At 30.8% G+C, this 27,262-nt stretch overlaps 1 protein-coding gene across 2 annotated transcripts in view; it reads left to right on the forward strand.

Annotated features, from left to right (window-relative positions):
• LOC134694590 (mitogen-activated protein kinase kinase kinase 2-like) overlaps positions 1-24,668 on the forward strand; it is a 51,228-nt gene extending 26,560 nt beyond the window's left edge. For both annotated transcript variants that reach the window (XM_063555616.1, XM_063555615.1), the window contains exons 5-15: positions 8,590-8,695; positions 9,109-9,285; positions 10,132-10,263; positions 10,806-10,891; positions 11,409-11,491; positions 12,865-13,164; positions 19,458-19,606; positions 20,807-20,932; positions 22,103-22,232; positions 22,654-22,828; positions 23,744-24,668. In XM_063555616.1, coding sequence (XP_063411686.1) covers positions 8,590-8,695; positions 9,109-9,285; positions 10,132-10,263; positions 10,806-10,891; positions 11,409-11,491; positions 12,865-13,164; positions 19,458-19,606; positions 20,807-20,932; positions 22,103-22,232; positions 22,654-22,828; positions 23,744-23,981 — 1,702 coding nt within the window. In that variant the 3' untranslated portion in view covers positions 23,982-24,668. The remainder of the gene's footprint in view (positions 1-8,589; positions 8,696-9,108; positions 9,286-10,131; positions 10,264-10,805; positions 10,892-11,408; positions 11,492-12,864; positions 13,165-19,457; positions 19,607-20,806; positions 20,933-22,102; positions 22,233-22,653; positions 22,829-23,743) is intronic.
• The last annotated feature ends 2,594 nt before the right edge of the window (positions 24,669-27,262 follow it).

Below are 27,262 nucleotides of genomic sequence, written 5' to 3' on the forward strand. Positions count from 1 at the left end.
CTTTTATCTCGAAAATAAGGACACAGACCTTTTTTTCTGGTCAATTATATACAATCAATTTACAACAGTCTTATAAAATGCTTGTTGTTTTGAAACAATAAAATAACTGTGAACATCCACAAGTCTATGTGAATTAAGAGATCAGATATTACACAGCAACTTGTTCTTGTTTGCTTTAGTTTCTGACTTATTTATCTCGTAATTAAATTTGTTCAAACATTGGATTCAATATTATTCGTAGGATACCAATTTTTGAAGACTTCATGGGTACATGTACACCACAAATTTTAAAATTCATCAAAGTACAACTTTATGAATGCCTTAAGCTTGGACGAAGACTTTGGCAAACCCATCATGGCAAAAATTCATAGACATACAATTTTTTTCCATCCACAAAAGTTAGTCATGTTTGTAAATTCAACAATAAATGATTCAAAAGTATGCAGCTTTTTATTTTTTTTTTGAGGAATTTTGACATTGGTTTAATAGTTGAATGCAAAAGTGGATATGAAAAGTTTGAGGAATTTTGACATGGGTTATTTGAATGCAAAAGTGGATATGAAAAGTTTGCAGAAGGATTAGAAATTTGATAACACAGACTTTGACCAGACTGGGAAATTTAGATTTGTACCGTCATGACCGTTGTGATGGCTGTGTTTATTATATAATAACGGAAAGAAAATCGACGACAAACAAAATTAATGCATTGAAACATTTAAATATTTCTCTAGATCCGGAAAAGTTTATTTACATTATTTAAGGAATGTGCACTTAACAATGTTAATCTGTAATGAAATATGCAGTTTGCATAAAAATAAAATGTTTAAAAGGGAGGTAATCATCTTTAGTCAATGTTAACATGATAAAAGAAAACAGATATAGGGGGAGAACTGAAAAATGATGGGGGGCCAGAGTAAAACATTAGGGACATTCACTAAAAACACAATTGGCCTATATGGATGATTTTGATTGAAAAAAAGGGGGGGATCTTTGAAACGTAAAACAAGTAATAAATCCCAAATATTTGACACAGTTTGACCTGACATGCATAGATGTAGTTTTATTATAGTACCTATAAGGTGTTTCACTGATTGACTGTGAATTAAAGGGATTTGGCGTTGAGTCTTTTTCTTTACTTAGACACGAAAAAAAAGAATCGCAAAAATATTTTTTTATTTAAAAAAAAAGGTTAAAACATTTGCTAAGTAAAAAAGGGAAAATAAAACATACTAATAACTAAATAGCTACACTCTGCAAAAATATACCTTATTGGGTTGCTATAGCTAGTTGGTTAATTATGTTATTCCTTTTGGTCATTAGTCATCTCTTTTTCACGAATAGATGGTAGGCTACATTCTGCAAAAATATACCTTATTGGGTCTGTAGTTGGTTTATGTTATTCCTAATGGTCATTAGTCATCTCTTTTCCCTTATTATTTGTTAGGTTGTTAATATCTATATATGTATGAGTAACACATCCCTGCTCTAGCAGTATGATACTAATAGTAACTAGTCAATGATGTTGTTATTTTCAAAAGTGGATGGGTGGGTGGTCGTGAGTTTAAAAAGAAGTAGAAGAAATTTTTTTTCAATTGAACAATTTATTCATATATAAGTAAATTATGTATGATTGATAACTGGAAATAGAACGTAAAATTATGTTCGGCATATGATTGATGATTTCATTGATAACTTATGAATATTAATTATAGGATAATCGCTAATGAATATTCATTTAGATACATGTACATCAGATATATAACAGTTTTTTGTTTTTTTTGTTCGATTCATAAGGAATCATAGGGACTTAATATCTTGCCAGTTTACTGTTTCAGAAATTTGAAAACTCATTTGATATCACCGTCAATCCAAAAGTTTGATTAAGAAATTTGGTCATATTTAATCATTTTGTCAACTGAAGATGGTAGCTAGTACATTGGCAGATCCTGAAATTATCATAAGTGGGGGCCCATTGACTGCCTAACGGAGGGAGTGCTTCAGTCATGCTTCAGTGATTCCCTATTTAAATCAACCAAATTTTTTCCCAAAAAAAAGGGGGTATTTAGATTCTGTCATATTTTAGCAGACAATGAAATTGGAAAGCCACCAATCATGCATGTAAAACCTTTAATATATTTAAAAAAAAAATCGAACTTATCTCCAATAAAAGATTATCATATTGGGTAAAATTTAATTTGAACAAACATTATATAAACCAATATTGTCAAGAAAATTATCAAAATCCTTAAAAATCCAAAAAAAATAATTTTAAAAACAAACATCACCAATTATAATTCATTTTGAAAATTATCAAATCTTCACAGGTGCTATTCTCTTTATCAGATGAGAAAAGTGCAAAAAAAATTAAGAAAATAAAATGTACTTTAAAAAATGGGTGAAGATCGCATGATAAATAAAGCGTCTGGTAAAATATAGGTAAAATTATGCAGGCTAGTGACACTGTAAATATTTACTTATCATTTTTTACAGAGTATGTAATATCAGCTCCTTAGTAAACCATTTAGTCAGATACTTAATCAAGAAGAAAATTTTACGGGATTTAAATAATGTTTATTGAGACTGCATCAAATGATAGATCATTAATGCATGTACACACTGCATGTATTTTAAATCGGTCTTTTTCACTTCAAACATTTTGAGAAAGGAGCTTAAAAAAATGAAATATGCTTTTTATAGATTTTGTTTGATGTTCAGTTTGACACTTTGAAAAGACTCTTTCATATTGCCATCTTTTGACTATTGCATGTATGGAGTACATGTATATAATTTTCCGACTCAGATGTGGGACATTTTCACTTCAAACATTTTGATTAAGATGCTTAAAAAAAAATCAAATTTGCTTTATATAGATTTTGTTTGATGTACAGCTTGACACATATTGAATAGACTATTTCATATTGCCATCTTTTGACTATGGCATATATGGAGTACATGTATTTAACTTTCCGACTCGAATGTAGGACATTTTCACTTCAAACATTTTGATTAAGAAGCTTAAAAAAATGAAATATGCTTTTTATAGATTTTGTTTGAGGTATAGCTTAACATATTTACATGTATTGAATAGGCTACATGTATTTCATATTGCCATCTTTTGACTGGCATGTATGGAATACATGTATTTAACTTTCCGACTTGGATGTAGGACATTTTCAGTTCAAACATTTTGAGAAAGAAGCTTAAAAAAAATCAAATCTTCTTTTTATAGATTCTGTTTCATGTACACTCACTCTGCTTGATGATGATATTGAATTTAGACATTTTCATATTGCCATCTTTTGACTATGGCATGTATATGGAGTACATGTATTTAACTCTCCATCAGGTTATTGTCTCTGGTGAAAGACATTTTCCCATCAAACATTTTGAGAAAGAAGCTTAAACAAATTATCAAATGCTTTTTTTTTCGATTCTGTTTTGATGTACAGCTTAACATATCATGCATATTGCATACACTACTTTTATATTGCGCTCTCTTTACTAAGAAGTACATGCATATAAGTTTTTGACATGTTAAACCTACTTTGCATACTGTAGGACATTTTGAACTCATCCAATACTTTTAGCCAAGTAACAGCAACTGAACGACAAGATAAAAACAAGCTTGCAATCATGGCAATGTAGAGAAGAAAACAATTGATTTATATTTTCTAAGCATTTGCTAAATCACAATAAAATGAACGGAAATTTTTAATTGTGTAATGATTGTAAGCTTGACCTTTATAAGTCTGTTAGATTCTGTTGCTTGACTAAGTACCAGGATGTTTTTCTAGAGTTGTAAAAATTAAAAACTCCAGTCATAAGTTGGTACATTTTGTAACATGATTATAATATAGGTTACAAACACCTGAAATAAGGTATTATATAAAAAAAAAAAAGAAGATGTGGTATGATTGCCAATGAGACAACTGTCCACAAGAGACCAAAATGACACAGACATTAACAACTATAGGTCATCATACAGCCTTCAACAATGAGCAAAGCCCATACTGCATAGTTTACTAAGCTATAAAAGGCCCTGATAAGACAATGTAAAACAATTCAAACGAGAAAACTAACGGCCTCATTTATATAAAAAAATGAAATAAAAACAAATATTTAACACATAAACAAACTACAACCACTGAATTACAGGCTCCTGACTTGCATTTTTCATGTTGTCCTCCACTCAGATTATTTTAATTTTGTTGTTGTGTTGCTGTCTCAAATTAACACATGTTATTCATCTCCTTTATTCATGTGTTTTTTAAAGCTTTAACAAATGATCTATTAATTTGCTGTTTTGTTATTTTTTAGTTGTATTTAAGATAAAAAATACATCATAAAATATACATTTGTCTAGTGGGAAATTGTCCTCAGGTCAACCAAAGGAGCAATTTATTATAAAATATATAAACAGGCTTTATTTATCCACATGAATCATTTCTAAAAGGAATATGTGTTTAAGTCTTTATGTTTTTTTTTATCAATCATAAGTGAGAGTCCATTTTCACCACCGAAACTTTTCACTATGAATTTTCATATCTTAGCAGTACAATTTTAAATATGAAAATTGAACTGTTTTTGAGGAAAATATTGTACCACATTCAATGCAGTGCTAAAAACTATATTATCTGCACTATTTATATTTTTCTTTGTCAATTATTTTGAGAAAGGAGAAGAATTCAATCAGTTAGCTATAGAAAGGATCATATTCTTCATATGTAACGACCTTGACCTTGCGTGTCGTCTGCTGAGTGACTGCACACTGCAGACGACACATAAAAATGTCATATAAAGTGTGTGGGTGGCAGGATTGATTGACTAACAGGACATTTTATTTTGATATTTGTATACTTATGATAAGTATGACTTGAAAATGATGACAAAAATAGATTTACTATCGTTTGTGCTTCCTTTTGTTTACTTGGGCCATGTTGTCTGGGGTATTGAAGTCAGAAAACTAATATTTGTGTACTTTTAAACAGCTTTTAAGTAGCAACTTCAGAATTTTATAAGTTGGGAAAAAGAATATAAATTAGGTATCTTAATGTTAGGGTGAAATCAGTGAACTTGAAAATCATAAAGAAAAAGAAATAGCTATATTATCCTCTGACAGTAAAAAGACTGACTCTTTTAATTTTAAAATGAAAAATGAAAAAAAAATTAGTAATTTCTTCAGCGTTTTATATTAGTCTAAACACATATTAGCTTTGAACTGATATAACTTGCATAAGTTTTCTTCCTTCACAATTTTCTTTATCAAATAGAAGTTTGAAAACACACATTTTATTGCAAACAAATCTATTGGAAATTATTTATGAATATAAAAGTCAATCAAAAAGTTTTAAATTCTGAAAATTGTAAACATTTCGGTAAAGTTTTAAATGCCTTTACATCGAAAAATTATTGCAGTTTGAATAAAAAGTCTTTCAAGTATTGATTGCCATTTTAACAGAGTAATATCATTGATGCAGTGGATTGTGGTTTTATGTACGTTTAAACAGGACAAATTAGTTGTTGTTATCAAACGTGGAGTGTATTTGGTGCAAGCGTCACAAAGAAATAGAAATGCAATTTGTTATATAAAACTGTTTTTGTAAAAGAACAAGGTTTAATTGTATTAGTGAGGATCTGTAAGGGGATTGTCTGTTAGGGAGCTACCATTCGATTTTTATAAAATTCAAATGGTAGCTCTCTTAGTTTGTCAAGATCTCAAAGATATTAAAGATTTTAGGTTGACAGCTAGTTGAAAGTTGTCATTAACAATGGTTAAATATTTTGTTATAGACGGTATGACCTAAAACAGGATTTATATAACATGTATTAATTGATAGTCTTAGACCATATAAGACTAGATAAGTTATGTCTCAACATCTTTCTCCTCCTTCAAACTCCCTCCCTGGGACACTCTAGCGACTAGTCCAATACCCCAGACTAGTAAAGTTTTATTCAGACTTTTGAAAAACTTTCTTTTGACACATAGCAAAAATATCAGATTATATTGGTCTTTGTCTAGTAGTCATAAAATGATTTGGTGCTGAATGACCATGCCCCCCCCCCCCCCCCCAACCCCAAACCCCGTCCCCTAAACCAAAAAGATACTTTGTTATACCATGGGATCAAAGTGTTTAATCCTGACTTTCATCTTACAGATTACTCTCCTTTAGTACCCGTCAATAAAGGGGAAAAAATAGCAGCATTTTATACATTTTTGGATTACATTGTTTACCAAGACTTAATGTAGAGGTGTACTAGCAATGTATGACATGTTTCAAAATTTAAAAAACACATCTGAATCAACCTTGAGCATCACCCTCCTCTCCATCCCTACCCCCCTTTTCCTCTAAAAAATAAATAAAATAAAGCAGCCTATTATCAAATGGAATTGCAGTGTTGATCCTTAACTTAATATGACGATTTAACCTTGCAACACCTCCCCCTTTACCCCCTTAAAAAAGAAAAAAAACCAGTCTGTAATGTATCGTTAGATTTCAGTGTTTATCCTTGACTTAATGTAAAGGTGTACTGTATTACACAATTTAAAATGAAAATAACATCTGATTTAGCCTTGAGCAACACCTTCCCCTCCTCCAACCCCATTACAAAAATAAAAAAAAATAAATGAAAATAACATCTGATTTAACCTTTAGCTACATGTATCCCCTCTTCCATGTCAGGGGTACTACTTATACAAGTGTATTTTATTTACTTGAAGAAGTAAAAAAAAATATACACATATAAGTAAATTTGTAGGATACTTAAACAAGTGAATTTTATTTACTTGTATAGGTAAAAAAAAAATTGGCTGAGTTATGTCCCTTTGGCATTCAGATTTTTTTACTTGTATGGGTAAAAAAATCAACCTTTTCTCCTTTCTTGAATTTTGAATATTTCTTTGCTTTAATAAAATTTGAAATTGTGTACCCTTTGCAGATGTCTTTACTTATCATTTAAGTGTAATTTCATGGACAATGAAAGTCCCATTTGTCTGTTATCTTCTTAACACTGCTCATTTACAAGCCCCAGAGGAGCAATTTTTGAAGGCCTTGCGCAAATATACAAGATCTTTGCTCAATCAGTTTCTTTGATGAATAAATGAGATGAAACATTGAACTTTAATGAAAAAATTTGAGCAAACCTGGGAAAAATCATTAAAGGCATGATTTTACATCTCAAAACATGAGGATTTTTGTTGGATTGTAAGAAAAATTTACTTATACAAGTAAATTTTTCAGAAAATTAAGGGGAGATTATTCAAACATTATTTATTTACTTATATGTGTATATTTTTTTTCACTTCTTCAAGTAAATAAAATACACTTGTACAAGTAGTACCCCTGATGTCTTCATACCCCTTAAAAAAATTAAAAAAAGCTTGTTATATCGTGAGATCTCAGTGTTTATCCTTGACTTAATGTAAAGGTGTACTGTATTACAAAATGTACAGGATTTTGAAATGAAAATAACATCTGATTCTTAACCTTGAGCAATTTGTTTGATACAAGTAAAAGTGCATTCAATTTCAAACAGTGAGAAAATGAAGTAAAATTTTAACTTTTAAATCAAATTACGTGATCAAAATAGATAAAAATCTTCGACAATTAATTGTAATGTTATTGCTCAGTACTTTATGTAAGAACGAATGTTATGGATGGATGGGTTTGAAAAGCAGCTGAGATTAAAATAGGATCGAAATCGTAATTTATACTGAGATTGAAAAGGTTAAAATTTACTTAATCCGGTGTTGATCAGAAAAGGGTTTCTAATGAAATGTGAAAAAGACCTAAATGTTGGACTTTGAACTTGGAGAAAATTACGTGAACGTTATGATAATATATTTATTTTTGTATAAGGTCATTTAGTGACCTTTATTTTAGGGTCAATATAAACAAGATTTATTAGATTTATTTGAAATGTTTGACTACTTAGAATAGTCTGTGAGAAAAACTCAAACAATCAACTGTCCCAGTTAAGTGACCATATGCAGATTTTGGCAAAACATCAAAACCTGTTCATTGCTGTTATGAATTTTCCTTGGATTTTTTTTTTGTAGTTATTTTACAGTCTAATAATTGCATACAAAATTATAATATATGCTAGAAGTAGGTTAGCTTTAAATTTGTATCATTGAGAAAACAACCTGCCTTTGGTTTGGTTTGGGATGGAATTCCATCAAGTACCATCAAATTTCCATCAATTGTCCATCAAGTGATGATGGAAACTGAAGAAATTGAGTGAAGATCTAGGGAAGGGTACTTCCGAAACTTAAAAAAAAACATAGAAATTTGCTGGTCCTGCTAGTAGATCATATGGTCTTTGCATTTAACAACTTTTTGATTCTGGTCAATTATTTCTTGCTTAACAGTATTTGACTTATTCAAGTGGTATTTTGTCTTGCAATGAAGGGAGACAAATCCTAAAACTTACAAATTTAGACCTCTATGAGTCAAAAGCAGATTCAGACTTATTGATGTATGAGCTCTGACTGATCAATATGTTAAACATATCAAACCTGACTTGATTCTACACTTTAATAAAGTACTAGTGGAATTGGTTTCATGACTAAATATCTGTTTTGTTTTTCAGGAGCATCAACATACACCGACCATTGACATACAGCCACCTGAGAATGAAAGTATCAGAGATGTATACTATGGATTTAATGATATTCTTTACGCAGGCAAATGGAGAGGTGAACTTTTAAGGAAACATTTAGAGAAATATGAACACATTTATTGATAAAAAGAGTTAATTCCCTATACCAAAGTTATCTCCCTTCATTGTGATGTTTGTTTTCTTGGTTAATTTCACAATGCTTATTGGAAACAACAGGATTTCACTAAAAATGATCTGTCTTGTGCTGACTCTTATCTAATGAGCCAGTTATTATTTTCAATATATAGAAATAAGAAAATGTGGTATACATGGTATAGGTGCCAATAAACAGATTATCATTGGTCATATCAACTCGATTGCTTTTCTCACATTTTTCACCATTCCAGCTGAAGCAAGAAAACCAATCTTGTTGCGATGATCGATGATAATCCATAAGTATTTCCAATATGTTTTGGTAATATGTAATATAAGCTTTTTCTTCATTTGAAGGTACACATACCAATCACAAATCAAAAAGAATTAGACGCAGCCATTGATCTAGTGGACAAGAATGAGAAAATCACAAGTCTTCGGCTATTCCTGTCTCCTCCCGCTGGCTGTGGTTATACTAATGTCAGAAAACATCAGTCCAAAGACTCGACTAGTGAGAGTGGATTTGGTACAATGGTAAGTACACTGTACAGGCAGCCTTAAAATGCCATTGATTATTTCAATCACAGATGTATAAATATAACAAAGAGCAACATTGAAAATCATATCCATTAATTGTTTGAATGAACTTGTAGTTTAAAATTTATTCTATTTGAAAGTTTCTATGTGAAGACTTCTACTGTGGATTCATTTATTTTCGTGGGTACCAATGCAATTATCGTGGATTAAGGAAAACTTGCATATTTTTGTATATTTAATTTTGTGGTTTTGCTAAAGTCTGCATACATGCCTGTAGAAAATTTGTTATTCATTGAACATTTTTAATATCGTGGTTCCTCTGTACCCATGAAAGCCATAAAAATTGGTGTCCAACAAATAATAATTAATGCACAGTATTCCATTTTCAGAAATTTACCATGCAGTCCTATTTCAGCTTTTGGTACTTTAAACTCAGAAATAGTGATATTTTTATTATGGCCAAACATTTATCAAGGTTATAATCGCAATGATTTAAACTCACGTTTTTTGTTTTTATTTAATGAATTAAACAGGATTTTTCTCAATAAAAAAATTGCTGAATTTGCTATTATCACACTCTAACTATACCTTGCCACAACCAAATGTTATGGACACACAATACAATTTACCAACAAACACAGATGAAAAATCAATTTGAGTTGGACCACTCTTACCTTCTGGAGTTCTGGCCTTTAACAAATAGAAAAGTTACTGAATGTAGAAGTAGGGGCCAGACATCTGTGTCCCATGGACAAATACTTTATTTTTTTAAACTTTTTGATTTTTGTATGCTTATCATGCTTATTGTGAAGAAAATTATATATGATTATTTATTTTTTTCAGTCTTCCAAACATTCTGACTACAGAGAATCACCTAGCCCACCCCCTGGACACCTGCCACATGGAATATCTCATAGTGTTTCACGTACCTCTGTTAACAGTGAGGGAGAGTTCATTCCTGAAGATGGGGATGAGGTAAGATGACTCTTGGTATTAATTAGGTCAGAGATTTTGGCATGTGTTCATATGAGGGTCAAACTGTCTAGCTTCATAGGGCTTCTCCAAGTGAAGTTATTCGTAATTTTTAAAGGAAGTATGTACTGAAAAATAAACATGATAGAAGAAATTTGAAATAACAACATGATTGATACCATTCAATAGATTGTTCTCATCATTTTCATTTAGTTGAAATGAAAAAAAATCCTTTAAAAAAGGAGAATTATTTCTCAAATTTCTGTGCCAAAAGAGGGATGAAAGATATCAGAGAGAAATGCAAACTCATAGTTGGAAAATGAACTGACAATGCCATTGCTATTAAAGAAAAAGACTAACGGACGAATAATAGTACACAAGACACAACATAGAAACTAAAGACTGGTATTCTCCATGTCAACAGAAATCCTGACATGGTCAAATGTTTTTGTTAATGATTCAATTTATTTTACTCAAGCATGTTACAGTACAATTAATACTTATCTATTGGCAATACTGGAAATTTTAATCGGTGATTTTTGTAGGGTGTCTATCATAGTCCAGAAGGATCAGGGAAAATGACCGGTAGTATCTCCTCACTGGACAGTGGAAGTTATGCCAGTAGTAGCCAGTAAGTAATTAGTATATCTACTGAATTGCCTCTAGATTTTATTCACAAAATTTAAATGTAGGGAAAATTAATTTTGAATGTCACTTTCTCAAAATGGAAACTGCATCTGTAAATCCATAAGAAGTAATTTTATCCATGGTAATTTAATGTGTCTAAAGTATGTATGTTTTTACAGTAATGGTATGAGTCTTTAATATCAAAGAACTTATCATAAATTAAAAAAAGAAAGAAAAATTGAAAACACCATGGCTCAAGTTATAAAAAAAGAAAACTTTGTTTTACCTGAGCAATGGTATCTCAAGAGTTGCAGAATATTTTCTACATTTAACTCTGATACAAAAAAGCATGCATTGGTCCTTTAGTACCAAATTGTGATTATGTATTATGAAGAAACACTGTTTCATCCATGGGGATATATTGTCAAAGTATATAACAAACATTATCCTTTCACTGATGGCATTGAGTTGGAAATTAATAAAATAATGTAATTTATACAAAATCAATTTTCGTTTTATAGTGGTGACACCTACCCATTTAGAATAAGAGCTGGTTCACGGAGAAGTGTATTAACTGATGCGTCATCCAAAGATGAAACGGCGGGTATGTTGTACAATGTTATTTGCAATACTGTGGATTTATTATTGTTCCTTGTATATCAATTTTCGTGGATTTCATTGATACAGGGGAACAATGAAATTAAATGTTCAACGAATACAAAATTTTATATAGGCCTAATTTTGTATGCAAACTTTGGTAAAAACAACGAAGTCAAATATCCATGAACCTATATGTTTTCCTTAATCCACGAAAATAAATGAATCCACAGTAGTATTCATAAAGTGAAAGTAAAGGCAATCACTCCTATACAGTGTCTACTAAAGACTTCTGCAAAATCTAACTTATTCGTAGTTTTTCTTACTAATAATTTTTGTGAAGTATCAGGAGTTATTGAGTTACATACACCAAAAAGCAGAAAAAGAAAAAGCAATCAATGATTAACAGGATTGTAGGCAAGACAGACAACCAAATGTTACTTAAAATGATGATTTTTTTTGCTTTGTTTGTGTTTTTGGCAAAAAAACTTAACAAGACAAGAACAATCAAAACCAAGGAGTATACAAAGACTCACAAAACCAAAAGACATTTACATCAACAGTTATAAATAAAAAACAACACAAACTCCTAAAAAGTGTGTGTGAAATCAGGTGCTCTGGAAAGGTAATATAAAAAAGAAGATGTGGTATTATTGCCAATGAGACAACTGTCCACAAAAGACCAATTTGAAAATGACACAAACATTAACAACTATAGGTCACCGTACGGCCTTAAAAAAATGACCAAAGCCCATACCGCATAGTCAGCTATAAAAGGCCCCGATAAGACATTGTAAAACAATTCAAACGAGAAAACTAACGGCCTTATTTATGTAAAAAAATGTATGAAAAACAAATATGAAACACATAAAAAAAACGACAACCACTGAATTACAGGCTCCTAGCATTTCCTGCACCATATATGGCATATAGCCATGGTAGAGAAACTTTCAACAGAAAAATTAAAATAAAAGAGATATTGGTCATGATTTTTTTAATATTTTCAGCATTTCATTTGAATCTTAAGTCGAAGTTATAATAACAATGATGCTATTTTGAGGAACTACAGTCAAATCCTAAATTATTAGAAAGGTTGAGTGGAGTGAATTATTCAAAACAGAACATTTAAAATAAACAGGGAGATGTCGTCTGCTATTTTGCAAATTATTGCCAATGAACTGATCTCTAACATTATCCAATCAAAAATGCCATTACATTTCATATTGCATGAGAACTGATCTTGAACATTATCCAATCAAAAGTGCCATTACATTTCATATTGCATGAGAACTGATCTTGAACATTATCCAATCAAAAGTACCATTACATTTCATATTGCACAAGACATATAATAATCTTTTACAATTGTTTTGTTTTCAGATGGCAAAGTATGGTTTGATACGTTTCCACGGAATTACAATGTAAACACACATAACACTCATGACATTGAAGGCCACAGAACATTCCCGCGTGCCAGTAATATCGTACAGAGACGGCCTGAGTTAGGGAGCACACTTTTATCCCGTGGGAGTTCCGGTGCTCTCAGCAATAGTAGTAGCAGCAGTGGATTCCCTCCTGATCCAGACATGGACTCTCCGGAGGGCCGACTCAGTCTAAAGAGAAATAGTGATATAGATAGCCCTGTGTTCAATCCTGTATCAGATTTAGCCTTCTCTAAATGTAAGTAAAGAAAAATTGTAAAAAGTAAAATATTTTCTTATTTTAAAAATATTTTGCAGGTTGTTTTTTTTCGAAAATTAAACATCATACTAGACGGTTCATCCAGACAATTTTGTGATGAATCACAATTAAAGGTCCTACAAAAGGAGATTGATCACCTATCATGGCTATAGGTACTAATTACAAAGATACAAACAATAAGAAATAACCATTTAAAGAACTCTGTTTCCAAGGAGCAATTAATTTTTGGGCACATTAAAACTGGCTTTATAGGACTAGAACAGGGCAGATACTCAGTTTTAAAATGGTCCCAACCCAGGGTAAAAGGGGAAGGGGAGGGCTACCATATGTTTCCATTCAAAAACGTTGATCATCAAAATATAGGGTGGTTCCTTTTATACAGTTATTTGCAAGGGGCCATCATCTGTGTCCCATTGACATGTTTTCCATTTATTTTAGCATACCATACAGGTTTTTTTCAATGAAGATGTAGTGGGATTTAAATTTAGAAAAGCTTTTTTTCTAATCAGGTGCTAAGGGCTATAATACTTGCAGTTAGGTGAGAGTTGTGGTGTTTAAGACCTCAATGTGACTTTGAGGTGATGACAGGCAATAACAGTTGTTCCTTGCTTTTTGTTATTTTTTGTGTGTGTATGTGTATATAAGGATTTTTTTTTCTGATATTGATCAAAGTTTTTGTCAGATAAAAAAAGAAATAAATTAAAAGATAAATTAACAAATGAGAAGTTGGTTAGCCTGAAGTTGAAAAAAAACTTTGATGAAAACAAATTTTATATAAATTTTGATGCCAACTGTTTAAGGTCTTACACCGGACAAGCGTATGTATAATTATTTATCCCATTATAAATGTACTCTAATTTAATTGTAATTATGTTGTGTGCTGTGTAGTTTATGGTATACCTATCAATAATGTGTATTGGACACACATATATATGTACACACATGTATGTGGGATGATCACATGGCATTTAAAATTTTAATCCTAATAAAATTGAGAATGGAAATGGGGAATGTGTCAAAGAGACAACAACCCGACCAAAATAAAAAAACACAACAGCAGAAGGTCACCAACAGGTCTTCAATGTAGCGAGAAATTCCCGCACCTGGAGGCGTCCTTCAGCTGGCCCCTAAACAAATATATACTAGTTCAGTGATAATGAACGCCATACTAATTTCCAAATTGTACACAAGAAACTAAAATTTAAATAATACAAGACTAACAAAGGCCAGAGGCTCCTGACTTGGGACAGGCGCAAAAATGCGGCGGGGTTAAACATGTTTGTGAGATCTCAACCCTCCCCCTATACCTCTAACCAGTGTAGAAAAGTAAAAGCATAACAATACGCACATTAAAATTCAGTTCAAGAGAAGTCCGAGTCTGATGTCAGAAGATGTAACCAAAGAAAATAAACAAAATGACAATAATACATAAATAACAACAGACTACTAGCAGTTAACTGACATGCCAGCTCCAGACTTCAATTAAACTGACTGAAAGATTATGATTTCATCATATGAACATCAGGCACAATCCTTCCCGTAAGGGGTTTAGTATCATACCATCATAACATATATGAGAAGAACATAACCCGTGTCATGCCAACAACTGTTTTTAGAATAAATGTGTTTAGTTCCGACGCAAAGACCTCATCAGTGACTCAATATTAACGCCAAAATATGCAATCTTTAATGACTTGACAACAGTATCGTAATTATATCCCTTCTTAATAAGTCTATTCAAAGGTTTTGTAAGTTTATGAGGTGAATACTGACACCTTTGTGCTTTATAAAGAATATTTCCATAAAAAATTGGATGTGAAATACCTGAACGTATAAAAAGTCTGCATGTTGAGCTATATTTACGAATGATGTCTTTATACCGATGATAAAATTTAGTAAATGTTTTGACTAGTTTGTGATATCGAAAACCCTGGTGTAATAATTTTTCAGTAATACATAAATTTCTCTCGTTAAAATCTAAGACATTGTTACATACATGAGCGAATCGTACAAGTTGAGATATATAAACACCGTAAGATGGTGACAAGGGAACGTCACCATCTAAAAACGGATAATTAACGATAGGAAATGAAAAATCATCCCTTTTATCATAAATTTTAGTATTCAGCTTTCCGTTAGTGATATAGATATCAAGATCGAGGAAAGGGCAGTGGTCGTTGTAAGTATTAGCTTTATTTAAAGTGAGTTCACCAGGATAAATTTCATTAATATACATACTGAAGTCGTCATTATTGAGAGCCAAAATATCATCCAAATATCTAAAAGTATTATTAAATTTGTTTATCAGATGTTGTTTTGATGGGTCTTTGCTTATTTTTGTCATAAATTGTAACTCGTAACAATACAAAAAGAGGTCCGCAATAAGTGGTGCACAGTTAGTCCCCATTGGAATTCCGATAATCTGACGATATACGGAATCCCCAAAGCGAACAAAAATGTTATCTAGTAAAAATTCAAGGGCATATATAGTATCAAAGCATGTCCAATTAACATAGTTTTTTTGTTTATTGCAACTAAAAAATGACCTAAAAGAGTTTGAACATATATATTCACATTCTGATTTTTTGAATGCCCATTTAATTAGATGTGTGAATTTTTTCTTAATGAGAATGTGAGGCAATGTGGTATACAGGGTAGAAAAATCAAAACTTTGAACAGATTCAAAATCACCAATATAAGCATGCAATTTATCAAGTACTTCCAACGAGTTCTTGACACTCCAAAAGTAATTTATTCCACTATTTTCGAAGGCCTTATTTGAACAATTTATTATAAGGTTTTTAATTGTACCAAGTGTGCTGGTAAGAATAATAGACAATTTAGTAGTTGAACAATGGCTTGAAGACGAAATAAATCTATATTTGTAAGGGGTTTTGTGTAGCTTCGGAAGCCAATACATAGTTGGAACTTTCATTGTATTTGGCTCTGCTTGTAAAGCGGTGGCTAAAAGTTTATGTTTGTTACAGATTTCGTTTTCTGAAAATGGAGTCAGTTGGAATGTTGGTGAATTGGTGATTTCCTTTTTCAGAACCTCGATGTAAAATTTACGTCAAACAATAATAATATTATTAGCAGCTTTATCGGCCGGGACAAAAACAAATTCCTTGGCTAGTTCTTTTAGTTTATGTTTGATACGAGAAATAGGTTTATTGTGGTTATTGTTAATAGTAAAATGTTCTTTAAAATGTTGAATACGTATATCAACTATCTTCATTACTGAATTAAAAAAAGAGTCCAAAGATTTTTTGTCAGCTTTTTCCCGTTTTATCCATTTCATACAGTAAGTAAGGAGTGAGTCGTGGATGATATTACGACACTCATTCCAATTAATAATTGACGGGGGACGATATTTAGGTCCTTTACTGAGAAATGATTTTAACTCTCGGTCTTGAACGATGTTAAGATCTCCTGTTATAACATGGGAAATGGGTCCATAAATATATTCGGAATTACTGCAATTACATGAAGTAGGTGTATTTTCACTGATATTAACATCTTTACACAATTGACTATAATTAAACACAAATTTCCGGGTAGATTTCTTGTAAATATAACAAATAAGAGGTAGCTCAGTATTGTCAAAATATCCAGGAATTTGTTCTTTAACAGAATGGTCGTTAAATATACCGGCAATATTTACAAAATCAAAGCCTTTGTTGACATACTTAATTTTAATAAAATGTTTTTTATGATCTTCAGGGCGATCAATTTTGGGAAATAATTTAGAATAACAATATGCCATAATAATTTGAACAATTTCATACTTAGGACTGCTATATGAAATTGTGTTGCAATCCTCCAAAATTTTATTTAACTTATTAACCGGTAAAGAACAGAGTTTTGTTAACAGATAATGTCTGCCGTTGTTTTTTGAAATAGAAATAAGGTCCGAAATATTGGTATGATTGGCCCGAAATTTTCTTTGATTGCGATTTGTTCTACAACCGTGAGAACGGTTTTTACGAACAGTTTTAGAAACAATATCCAAAATGTTAACGGAATTGGTTCTAGATATATTACCAATTCCCATGATATTATCATTTAGACCGAGAGGGTAAACTGTCTGTAATTTTTTAATCCAATTTAATTCAATTATTTTCCGTGATCGTACAAACTTTGAATGCGATTCACCAGGCTGCTTATTTACTACTTCTAAAGGTTGAACTGCTAAATATTTAAAAGGATGGTTGTGCTTCTTAAGGTGTTGGTAAATGATACTTTTGAATTTATTAGGTCTTTTAAAACGATACAGATGTTCTTGAGTGCGTTTTGATAAATATCTCCCAGTTTCTCCTACGTACTGAATACCACATCCCGGTTTGTTTCATGTGAGTAAATAAATAATACTGTTTGTTTTTCAAGTAATATCAGTTTCAAAATTTAAAGAAAATGTGCGACCATTAAACGTGGACCTTACCGTATTGTTGGTGGAAAGACGGGGACATGTAAGTCATTTTTTGGCATGACACTTATCGATAGAAGGGTAACCACGATTTTTATTGTTAAAAATGTTAGCGATGGTAGTATTTTTAGATAACCGATTTTGAAAATTGAGACGTGTAGATACCCTTTGAACAAGTTTAGTATTTAGTATTTTTCCGTTTCTTAATTTCATAATTGTTTAGTTAGTGAATTACATAATAAAGGAGCAAAGATTGGCGTCCAGAATATGAACCAGCATACAATAATTAAGTTAAGTAAAAGTGATAAATTTGTTCGGCTGAAAATGTCGAACGCTATCAGTATTAATTACCCGAAAAAGATAGTGTATATCAGGGTATGACTGATGGCTGACCAATTAGTAGAATGGGGCTGAATATTGAAATACTACTTTTTGATAAACATTCCTAAAGTAATGAACTAGAGAAGTTCTCGCTCGGACACACACTCCATAATCTAGTATATTATAAGAGCATAAACCTGAACATGGAACATTTTGTATTCAGTTTTGATCATGCATGCAAATGATGTTATTTTGTTCACTGAAGTCGCTCTGTAGATGTTCTTTGGTTATTTGTGATATATTTAATAGTAATCATTTAACATTAAGGGACTCTCTTTTTGATATTATTAAAGATTCTTAATTTTAAAGACGGTTTCTAATCATATATTCAATGTATACAGATGTTTAGGCCTAGACATATTTTCTTTAAATATTCCAGATTTTTAAAAATTAAAATTTTAAAAATTAACTCGCATGAATATACTTGTACTCAAAGTAAATCTAAACTAAAAAAGCTGTTTACAATAAGTGTGTTCAACACAAATTTGGTTGTTTGTTTATGCATTGCAATTAAAAAATCCAAAAAACAGGTTGACTACTGTAAATACAGAAATTTTTTGAACGATGAACACAAATGCGAGATTAACGATTATGGTTTTAGGTAAATATGCATACAGATGGATGTTTCAGATATCAGAATGCGAGTTATTAATGTGATACTCAACTCACATTATTTGCATTACTGTAAATTTAGAAATTATCGCGAGGTTTTTATTATTGAGAATAATGCGACTGAGTTGTAAACGCAATAATTAAAACTCGCATTTTGTAATATTTTAACTGAATTAAGCATGACTTTTCTCAAAATCGTAAAAATTAAAATAGCATTCAAATGTTAAATGACAAAATCACAATAATAAAAGCACGCAATAATTTCTGAATTTACAGTAATAAAAATCTCAAAATAACTCTTTAACAGTTAATTATTTTTTCCAACTAATTCCAGTATTCTGTATTTCACCTTTACCAATATATTTAGGCCAGGAAGTGTCTAATTTATCTGTAACACTTTAGTGAACCTTGAAACAAACTTTTAATACCAATCTTTAGTGATTATGACTTTAGGAATGAAGGAAGAGCTCTAAACCTACCAACGACAATGCTGTACATGTGTGACAATAGTTATTTGATATGTGTACTGTTTGTTTAATTTGTTACTTGCAGCTTTTCAAATTTATAATAATGATTAGTGCTATACAAATACTGTTAGACTATGTTAAAAATACCATACAGATTTAAAATAGCTTAATATCAAAAATATTATAGAAGATTTTATTTTAAAAAACAGAAAAAAAAACACTTTGCCCATGAAAGTGTTGAAAAGAGAACCTAATACCAACTTTAAAAAGAATAAATGTCATCAAACTCTGGGAGGTTTTGTTTTTTGAGTACAGTGATATTCAACCACAATTTATATAGTAATGATAATTAATATTAATTAAGAAGACAATGTTATTATTTATTTCAGCTCCCCGTGCTCCAGTAAACTGGCAGATGGGTAAACTGTTAGGCAGTGGAGCTTTTGGAGAAGTATACCTTTGTTATGACAGGGATACAGGTCGAGAACTGGCAGTCAAACAAGTCACTCTAACAAGCATGAATGCTGAAGCTTCTAAAGTATGTTGAGATAAGGAAGAAGATGTGGTATGAATGCCAATGAGAAAACTCTCTACATTTTTAACAATTTGTAAAAGTAAACTATTACAGGTCAGAGTATGGTCTCCAACACAGGACCTAAGGCTCACACTGAAAAGCAAGCTATAAAGGGCCCCAAAAATGATTAGTGGAATACCATTCAAATGAGAAAACCAAATGTCTAATCCTTTTAAAACAAGAAGCAAGAAACACTTATGAACCACATCAACAAACAGCAACTACTAAACATCCGGTCCCTTACTTTGGGTGTTTTTGTCAAACATATTATTTAGAGTCAGTATAAAAGCACCATGGAAAAGTTCATCAAATACAATTGTAAGGGACCTAAGTACAATGCACATTAAGAAAATTTAAGAAAATTTTCCCTTCTAGTTTTGATTGAAAGGTGTCCTGGAAACCAAATCAAATTACTGTATCATCAGTTTCTATGGTTTGATTAATATGCTGAAAAACTAAGCAATCTGTTCAACAAAGGGACGATAAATTAAAAAAAAAATACAATTCTGTGGTAAAAATAAAAAATCCTTAGATGACAAACAATATTCCACATCACACTACATTGAGTAACAAAAACTGAGCAACATGAATCCAATGAAAAAAATGGGAATATATCTCAGGTTAACTAGTACTGGAAGAGTTGGTAGATCCTACACCACAATTTGTTCCTGTTTTGCTGCTCATGGAAACCAATCTGCACCATTAGCCATTAGTCTGATTTTAAGCAGATCAGTGCCTTACAGACTAGTAGTCACTTGTCCTATTTTAATTGGACTAGTATATTTTTGCAAAATTTTGTTTTGACACAAAAGAAAAATAATGGAAATTTGGTCTTTGGACTAGTAGTTGAAAAAGATCTTAGTGCAGCCCATGAAAGTTCAAATTGAATGAAAAGTCCCATTCAAAAACAAGAGGACCAATAAAATCATAATTGCATCCATAAAATCATTTATTGTTTCGTGGGTATCAATTTCCGTGGATTGAGTAATATTTACATTTTCATGGATATTTGATTTCATGGTTTTGCCATCTCTGCATACAAAGTTTATAGAAAATTTGTATTTTGTTGAACATTTAAATTTGTGGTTCACCTCTTCACACGTAAATTAGTATCCAATTAATGATAATATTGAATCCACAGTATAATAGTGTTTGTATTTTTAGGAAGTGCGAGCTTTGGAGAATGAAATACAATTATTACGGAATTTCCAACATGAGAGAATTGTATCTTATTTTGGTTGTCAACAGGGTAAAACTAGCTTATCTATATTCATGGAATACTTATCTGGGGTGAGTATATATAATCATTGATATTAACATTAGATGTCACTAAACTAACTCAAATTCAGTCGTTATATTCAGCTGATCTATGATTACTTCATTAACACCTGAATGCATAGACTGTATTGATTACTGGGAAGGAATATTAGGGTTCCTACTAAATTGACAATATGAAAATAAGATAATGCCAATGAGACAGCAATCTACTATAATTTCTAATATGACGTCCTTATTATGCTTTGTAAACAAAGCCGTGTTCTAATGAGCACAAAATATGTTTGACACATGTGCATGAACTTACTGTTTATATTAATGTTATTTCCATCGTTATCCTTTAAAAAATATACATTTAAGCAGCTAACATAAACTTTTATTATATTTTTTTATGAAACAACATATATTTACACTGCTCATAGTTTTTAAACTTATCAAATATGAAATGCAATGCACAGAGGTGGAAACGGGAACAGCCACACATTTTTACAGTAATTTCGTATGAGTTGACCTATAAAAATACTGTATTTGTCCTATTAAAATCGAAATAATTCCTTCATGTCATACTCCATGCTAATTTTAACATGAGTAGGCATTATTTTTGACCACATTTTACACCTCCCTAAGCTCAGTGTAAAATATCGACAAATATAATGCCTACCCATGTTAAAATGAGCATAGAGCATGACATGAAGGAATTATTTCTTAATTAAAATGTATTAAATGTATTCAACTATTGGCCATTTATCTTACTTCAACAATGAGCAAAACGTATACTGTAAAGTAACTTTTAAAGGCCAGACAATTTTAATGAGAAAACTGATGTCCTAAATTATGATTTTAAAAACAACCAACAGAAAAACCAATATGACCACATCAAACAAGAATTTCTTAATTACAATCTCTTTATTAAGAACTTATTGTATAATGTACAGCTAACGTTTTTTGTAGATTCTGAATCGCATATCAAGATTCTATCTTCTGCATATACATGTATGAAGATGTGGAAAAGACTTTTATACATTTCTTTAAAAATAGTATTATAGTATACATTTCTTTAAAAATTGTACTATATAGGCAAAAGCCACATGTGGAGTAAAAGAGTGAACATTGTTTAGCTTTTATTTTATTTACATGTCTTTTCGTTATGTGGATATTTATATTAGTGAACTTTAATTTTTTCAGGGTTCGTTGAAAGATTTACTTAACAAATATGGGGCATTAACCGAAGTGGTTTGTCGCAAATATACTCGCCAAGTGTTAGAAGGGCTGGCCTTTCTTCACAAAAATGTTATTGTTCATCGAGATATTAAAGGTAATTAAGAATTGATATACAGACGTCATTGTAATGAATTTTCGTTGCCAGATTTGGTTTTGTGCATACGTTAAGGAAAGTTTGATAAACTATGGAAAAAGTATATTATGGTATGATAAAAAGAATAGAAGTTGAAGATGGAATAATCTGCCATTGTAAAAGAAAAAAAGAGGCAACCAAAAAATCAACTCTCAAAAGAATATGTCTAGTGCTTCATATATTGTAGCACCTGTCTTTATATTTGAATAAATGTGTAGACAAAACGTTTTCAATGATCAGAAAAAGGAAGGAAAACAACTCACAAAACTCGGCAAAAAAGAAAAACCAACAAAAGATATAAACAAATTTGAAAGTTTTAAATAGAAATGCTTTATATTAATTTCATAACAGTTATTAGAATGATATTCTGTTTTTGTTTTAGCTGCTAATATTTTACGTGACAGTGAAGGCAATGTTAAATTAGGAGATTTTGGTTCTTCTAAACGATTACAGACAATTTGTAGCATAGCAGGACTTAAAACTGTTGTTGGTACTCCGTACTGGATGGCTCCAGAAGTTATCAATGGAGAGGGATACGGCAGAAAAGCTGACATTTGGTAAATAAATTTTCTTCTATACATAGTGCTGTTGATTCATTAATAATTGTTGGATACCAATTTTTGTGGATTTCAAGGGTACAGGAGAACCACAAATTCAAATGTTCAACAAATTTCGAATTTTCTCAAAGAATAAGTGTAGACTTTGTCAAAACCATGAAATTAAAAATCCACGAATATGTCAGTTTTCCTCGAACCACGAAAATTGTTACCCACGAAAATAAATGAATCAACAGTATAATGAAAGCATAAAATTTTCTCATATATAAGGGAACATGCCTAAAATTTAGAATGTCAAATTATTTACTGAACTTTTAACATTTAAAAGAATACATTTTCATAAAAAAGGACAGGACAGTCAAATGAATATAAACAGTGTTTTTCACTTACTAACACCAAGAAAAATATTTTATACATTTTACAAAATTAATTAAAGATATTGAACATACATCAATGATTCTTTCAACAACCCAACAATGCAAAAAAAACAAGAGCGTAGGGAAAGAACACATTCTAATTAAAATTGAAAGTACCAGATATTTTATGTTATACCTCTAGGTGTATCAAAAACAAGCTTTCATAGTCAAAAGTCACAAGGCTAACTTGCTATGGTGCAACCACTCTGAGGAGTAAGAACATAAAAACAACACTATATCACAGTATTGACAAAAAATTCACTAAGGGACTTCAGTTTTAATGAAAATCAAAAAGGCAATACACAGTTTGCATGGATTATGAATTTCTGATATGACATTGAGGAGTGATGGAACTTTATTCTTTAAAAAAGTGACAGGCTTATGTGCTCATGGCACAGCTCTTTATTATTATCTGATGGGCATTATATTTAACACCAATTATCATTAATGTGTGCATATATCTAACACCAATTTTCACAAATTTATCTATATTTTCCAGGAGTTTAGGTTGTACTATAGTAGAAATGTTAACTCAAAGACCTCCTTATGCAGATTATGAATCGATGGCAGCCATTTATAAAATCGCCACAGAAGATCATCCTCAATATAAACTCCCTAGTAACACGTCAAAAGAATGTGTACTATTGTTGTCCTCAACTTTTAAGAAAAACGTTAAAGATCGGCCAACAGCAGAAGATTTATTACGGCATAGATTTGTGGTCAGTGGGCCGACGTGATCTATATATTTATCAAAATATTGACCAATATCGAACAAAACCACCAAAAGTCTTTCAGAATGATCAGAACAAGGGAGATAATCACAAATTGTTTGTGTTGTCAAGGGAGATAATCGCAATGAAAATTAGTTTGTGTCGTCCACATTGAGGTTGCTTTGTACAAAATGATCGGCCAGTGTACTTAGACGATTTAAAGATTTCCATTGTAGACCTATGTATTGTATAAATAAACCTACATAGTATCTATAAACATTTTGGAAGTTGAGAAAAGATATTATACCAGTCTGTGAAAGTTTGGTAAAGAAAGATATGAAATGTTTACAAGTCAGTGAAAATTTTCAAAAGATGATTACTTGAAATATTTCAACATTAAAAACTCATCTGGAAAAAAACCCACTTTGTAATATGGATACATTCGTAACTATTAGTTTCTAAGTGAACAAGCTGTGTTGAGTTGAAGAATGTTTGATGATCCACTTAGTAATCTAGAAATAAAGGATTTGAATTCATATTTTAAAGAACAGATTATTTAAAAGGAGAGGATAGTAGAAGACCATGACTGAAATCAAAAACTATAGCTACAAGATCAAAGTTGGAATGGAAAGTTAACAAGTTATAACTTCTTTAAATTCAGAAATTATTGTGAGGTTTTTAATTATTGCCAAAAATGCAACAGAGTTGTAAAAGCAAAATTTTAAACTCTCATATATATTTTACAGGATTTTTCTCAAAATCGTAAAAAAATAAAATTGCGTTTAAGTCTAAAATGACAAAATCTTAATTACAAATGCACTCAATCATTTCTGAATTTACAGTAACTAAAGAGCTGTTTTTCAAAAGTGTATTTAAGAATAATAATTTTGGCACACTTTGAAATAAGGGTTATATTTTGTTATTTTATTGAACAGAAAAAAGTATACTACTTAAAAAAAAGGTACTAGTTTTAAGGCACCAGATGATAATGTTGATAGAACATGCCACAAATAAAGATATGAATGGGGAATGGGTTATACAGGGGAAACTTGATTTTTCAGTAAGAATAGGTAGGCAAATTTGTTTTTTCCAGTAAGGGAAAACATTGAAGGATAGAAATTGTTAAAATTAAAGGAGAGAATTTCTTTTCTTAAATACATTCAAAAATACCAAATAACAATGGGAAAAGGGGGGGGGCTTGTTGCCTTGCAAATCCTCAAAACACAGATAGTCTAATTGAATTCAATATTATCATCTGACTTTGATTTTACCAGGATATTTTATTATAATTTTAAATGAAATTAACCACATTAAGAAAGCAACAATCAATGAAGCCTTGGTATATAGCATGCAACTAATGTGTTATTTTGAATAAAGGTGATTGCTATGCCAGCTTTTAATTAATTACCTCAAAACCTTGATGATCTTCACTTAAACTTATCAAGATCATAGAAAACATAAATTGCTTTGTTAATTCACTGTAATATTGCAAATTCAGATCTTCAAAGATTATTTTTTGAGATTTTCAAAAACGTTTAAAAAAGTCAGAAAATTGCTCTCAATTTCACTGTAATATTGCAAATTCAGATTTTGACAGAGATTTTAGATTTTCAATAGGATTTCCATTAATAAAAAACATTTAAAAACATTTTCCTCTCAAATTTGTATTCCAGATACAAGGTATGAATAAAAGGCTGAAAGGTGCATTTTTCATGTTTTAACAGTTATAGAATTAACATGGAAATAAACATTTCATTAAAACATTTAAATAACACGCCAAACTATCATTTTGGAAAGCCTATTCAGAAGGCTGGAAGTTAAACCTCAGAGACACGCATTTTAACCTGTAATTATGCATAAATGCAAATCAAGGCTAGATTTATGACAATTGTTAGCAAGAATATTTATTAATAACAGCTCTTTTGCAAAGAAAGATAATTTTACTTCAGGTGGTACCCAACACCTAGACTAACATTAATTTGTCTCATTTATTTTTCATAAAATTTTAACAAAATGTTTTAATTGACCCTTTTACAATTTTTTTTTTTTAAATTTGAACCAACCAATTTATAATCAGTATATCATTGGTTATAAAGCAGTTTGACAAACATGATTAAATCATGTAGCTGATTTTTACAAAGTTATCTCCCTGCAGTGTTAGGTACCACCTTAAGGTAACAAGACATTTGTACATTTGTTTTAGTTGAATTTATTATACATTTTTAGAATGATATTTTCAATAGTAGTCTATTTGCCCATTACCCATTTGATTATGTTATTACACACCTTTAGCATAAGTTGTTCCCCTTTGTTAATCAGACTGCTTCTATACTAGAGGGGGGAGGGAGAGAACAACCTTTTTCTGGACTCCAAGAAAGGGATTTTTTAGCTGGGGATTTTGGGGATTTATCCATTGAGGATATGGGAAAAAACAATTTTGAACCTCGAGATGTCAGGATTTATTTTTATTTAAGTTCAGGACCTCAGGATTTCATGTTTTTAAGCCCAGTTGAGTATTTCGGGATCAGGATCCCTCCGACCCCCTCTACACTGGATAAAATGGTCTACTGCAATTGGAAAGCATGATACATTGAAAGGGATAAAACTGTTGATATCAAAAGGTGTTAGCTTGATCATGTTGATGATGATTATATTTTATTATATGATAAAATTGAGAATGGAAATAGGGAATGTGTCAATGAGACAACAACCCGACCAGAAAACAGTCCCAAGCCTACCGCTGGGTTATTTGTTGAACACTAGACACAAATGTGTACTACTTCAGTTGGAAAGGAAAACATGTGAATATTTTTTCAATAAAATGCACAGAATGCCAAAATTATCTTCCAACATATGCAACCTTAGTTTTTTTTCTTCCAAATTAGTGTTTTAGAAATGTTTTTTATATTTCTGCAGTGCTATTTTTTTTAATCATGTTAATGAAGGAAATATTTTGTTTTTGGTTTGTCGTCATTGGCAATAATATTTAGTTTTACTATAAATTCAGAAATTAAAGCAAGGTTTTATTATTATGAAAAATGCGAAAGAGTTGTATACGCACTAATTTAAAATCGTAGTTTGAAATATATTATATATGCATTATACATGCTAAACAGGATTTTTCTCAAATTCGTAAAAATCAGAATACCATTTAAGTCTAAAATGACAAATTTTCAATAATAAATGCACACAATAATTTCTGAATTTACAGTATGTATATTTCAGAATAATAAAGATATGAAGAGAAACCTAAGAAACAAAACTTTTGTAATGACCTAAAAATAGTTTGTTATTATATGAACAAAAAC

This window comes from Mytilus trossulus, chromosome 13, assembly GCF_036588685.1.
Source record: "Mytilus trossulus isolate FHL-02 chromosome 13, PNRI_Mtr1.1.1.hap1, whole genome shotgun sequence".
Classification (NCBI taxonomy): Eukaryota; Metazoa; Mollusca; class Bivalvia; order Mytilida; family Mytilidae; genus Mytilus; species Mytilus trossulus.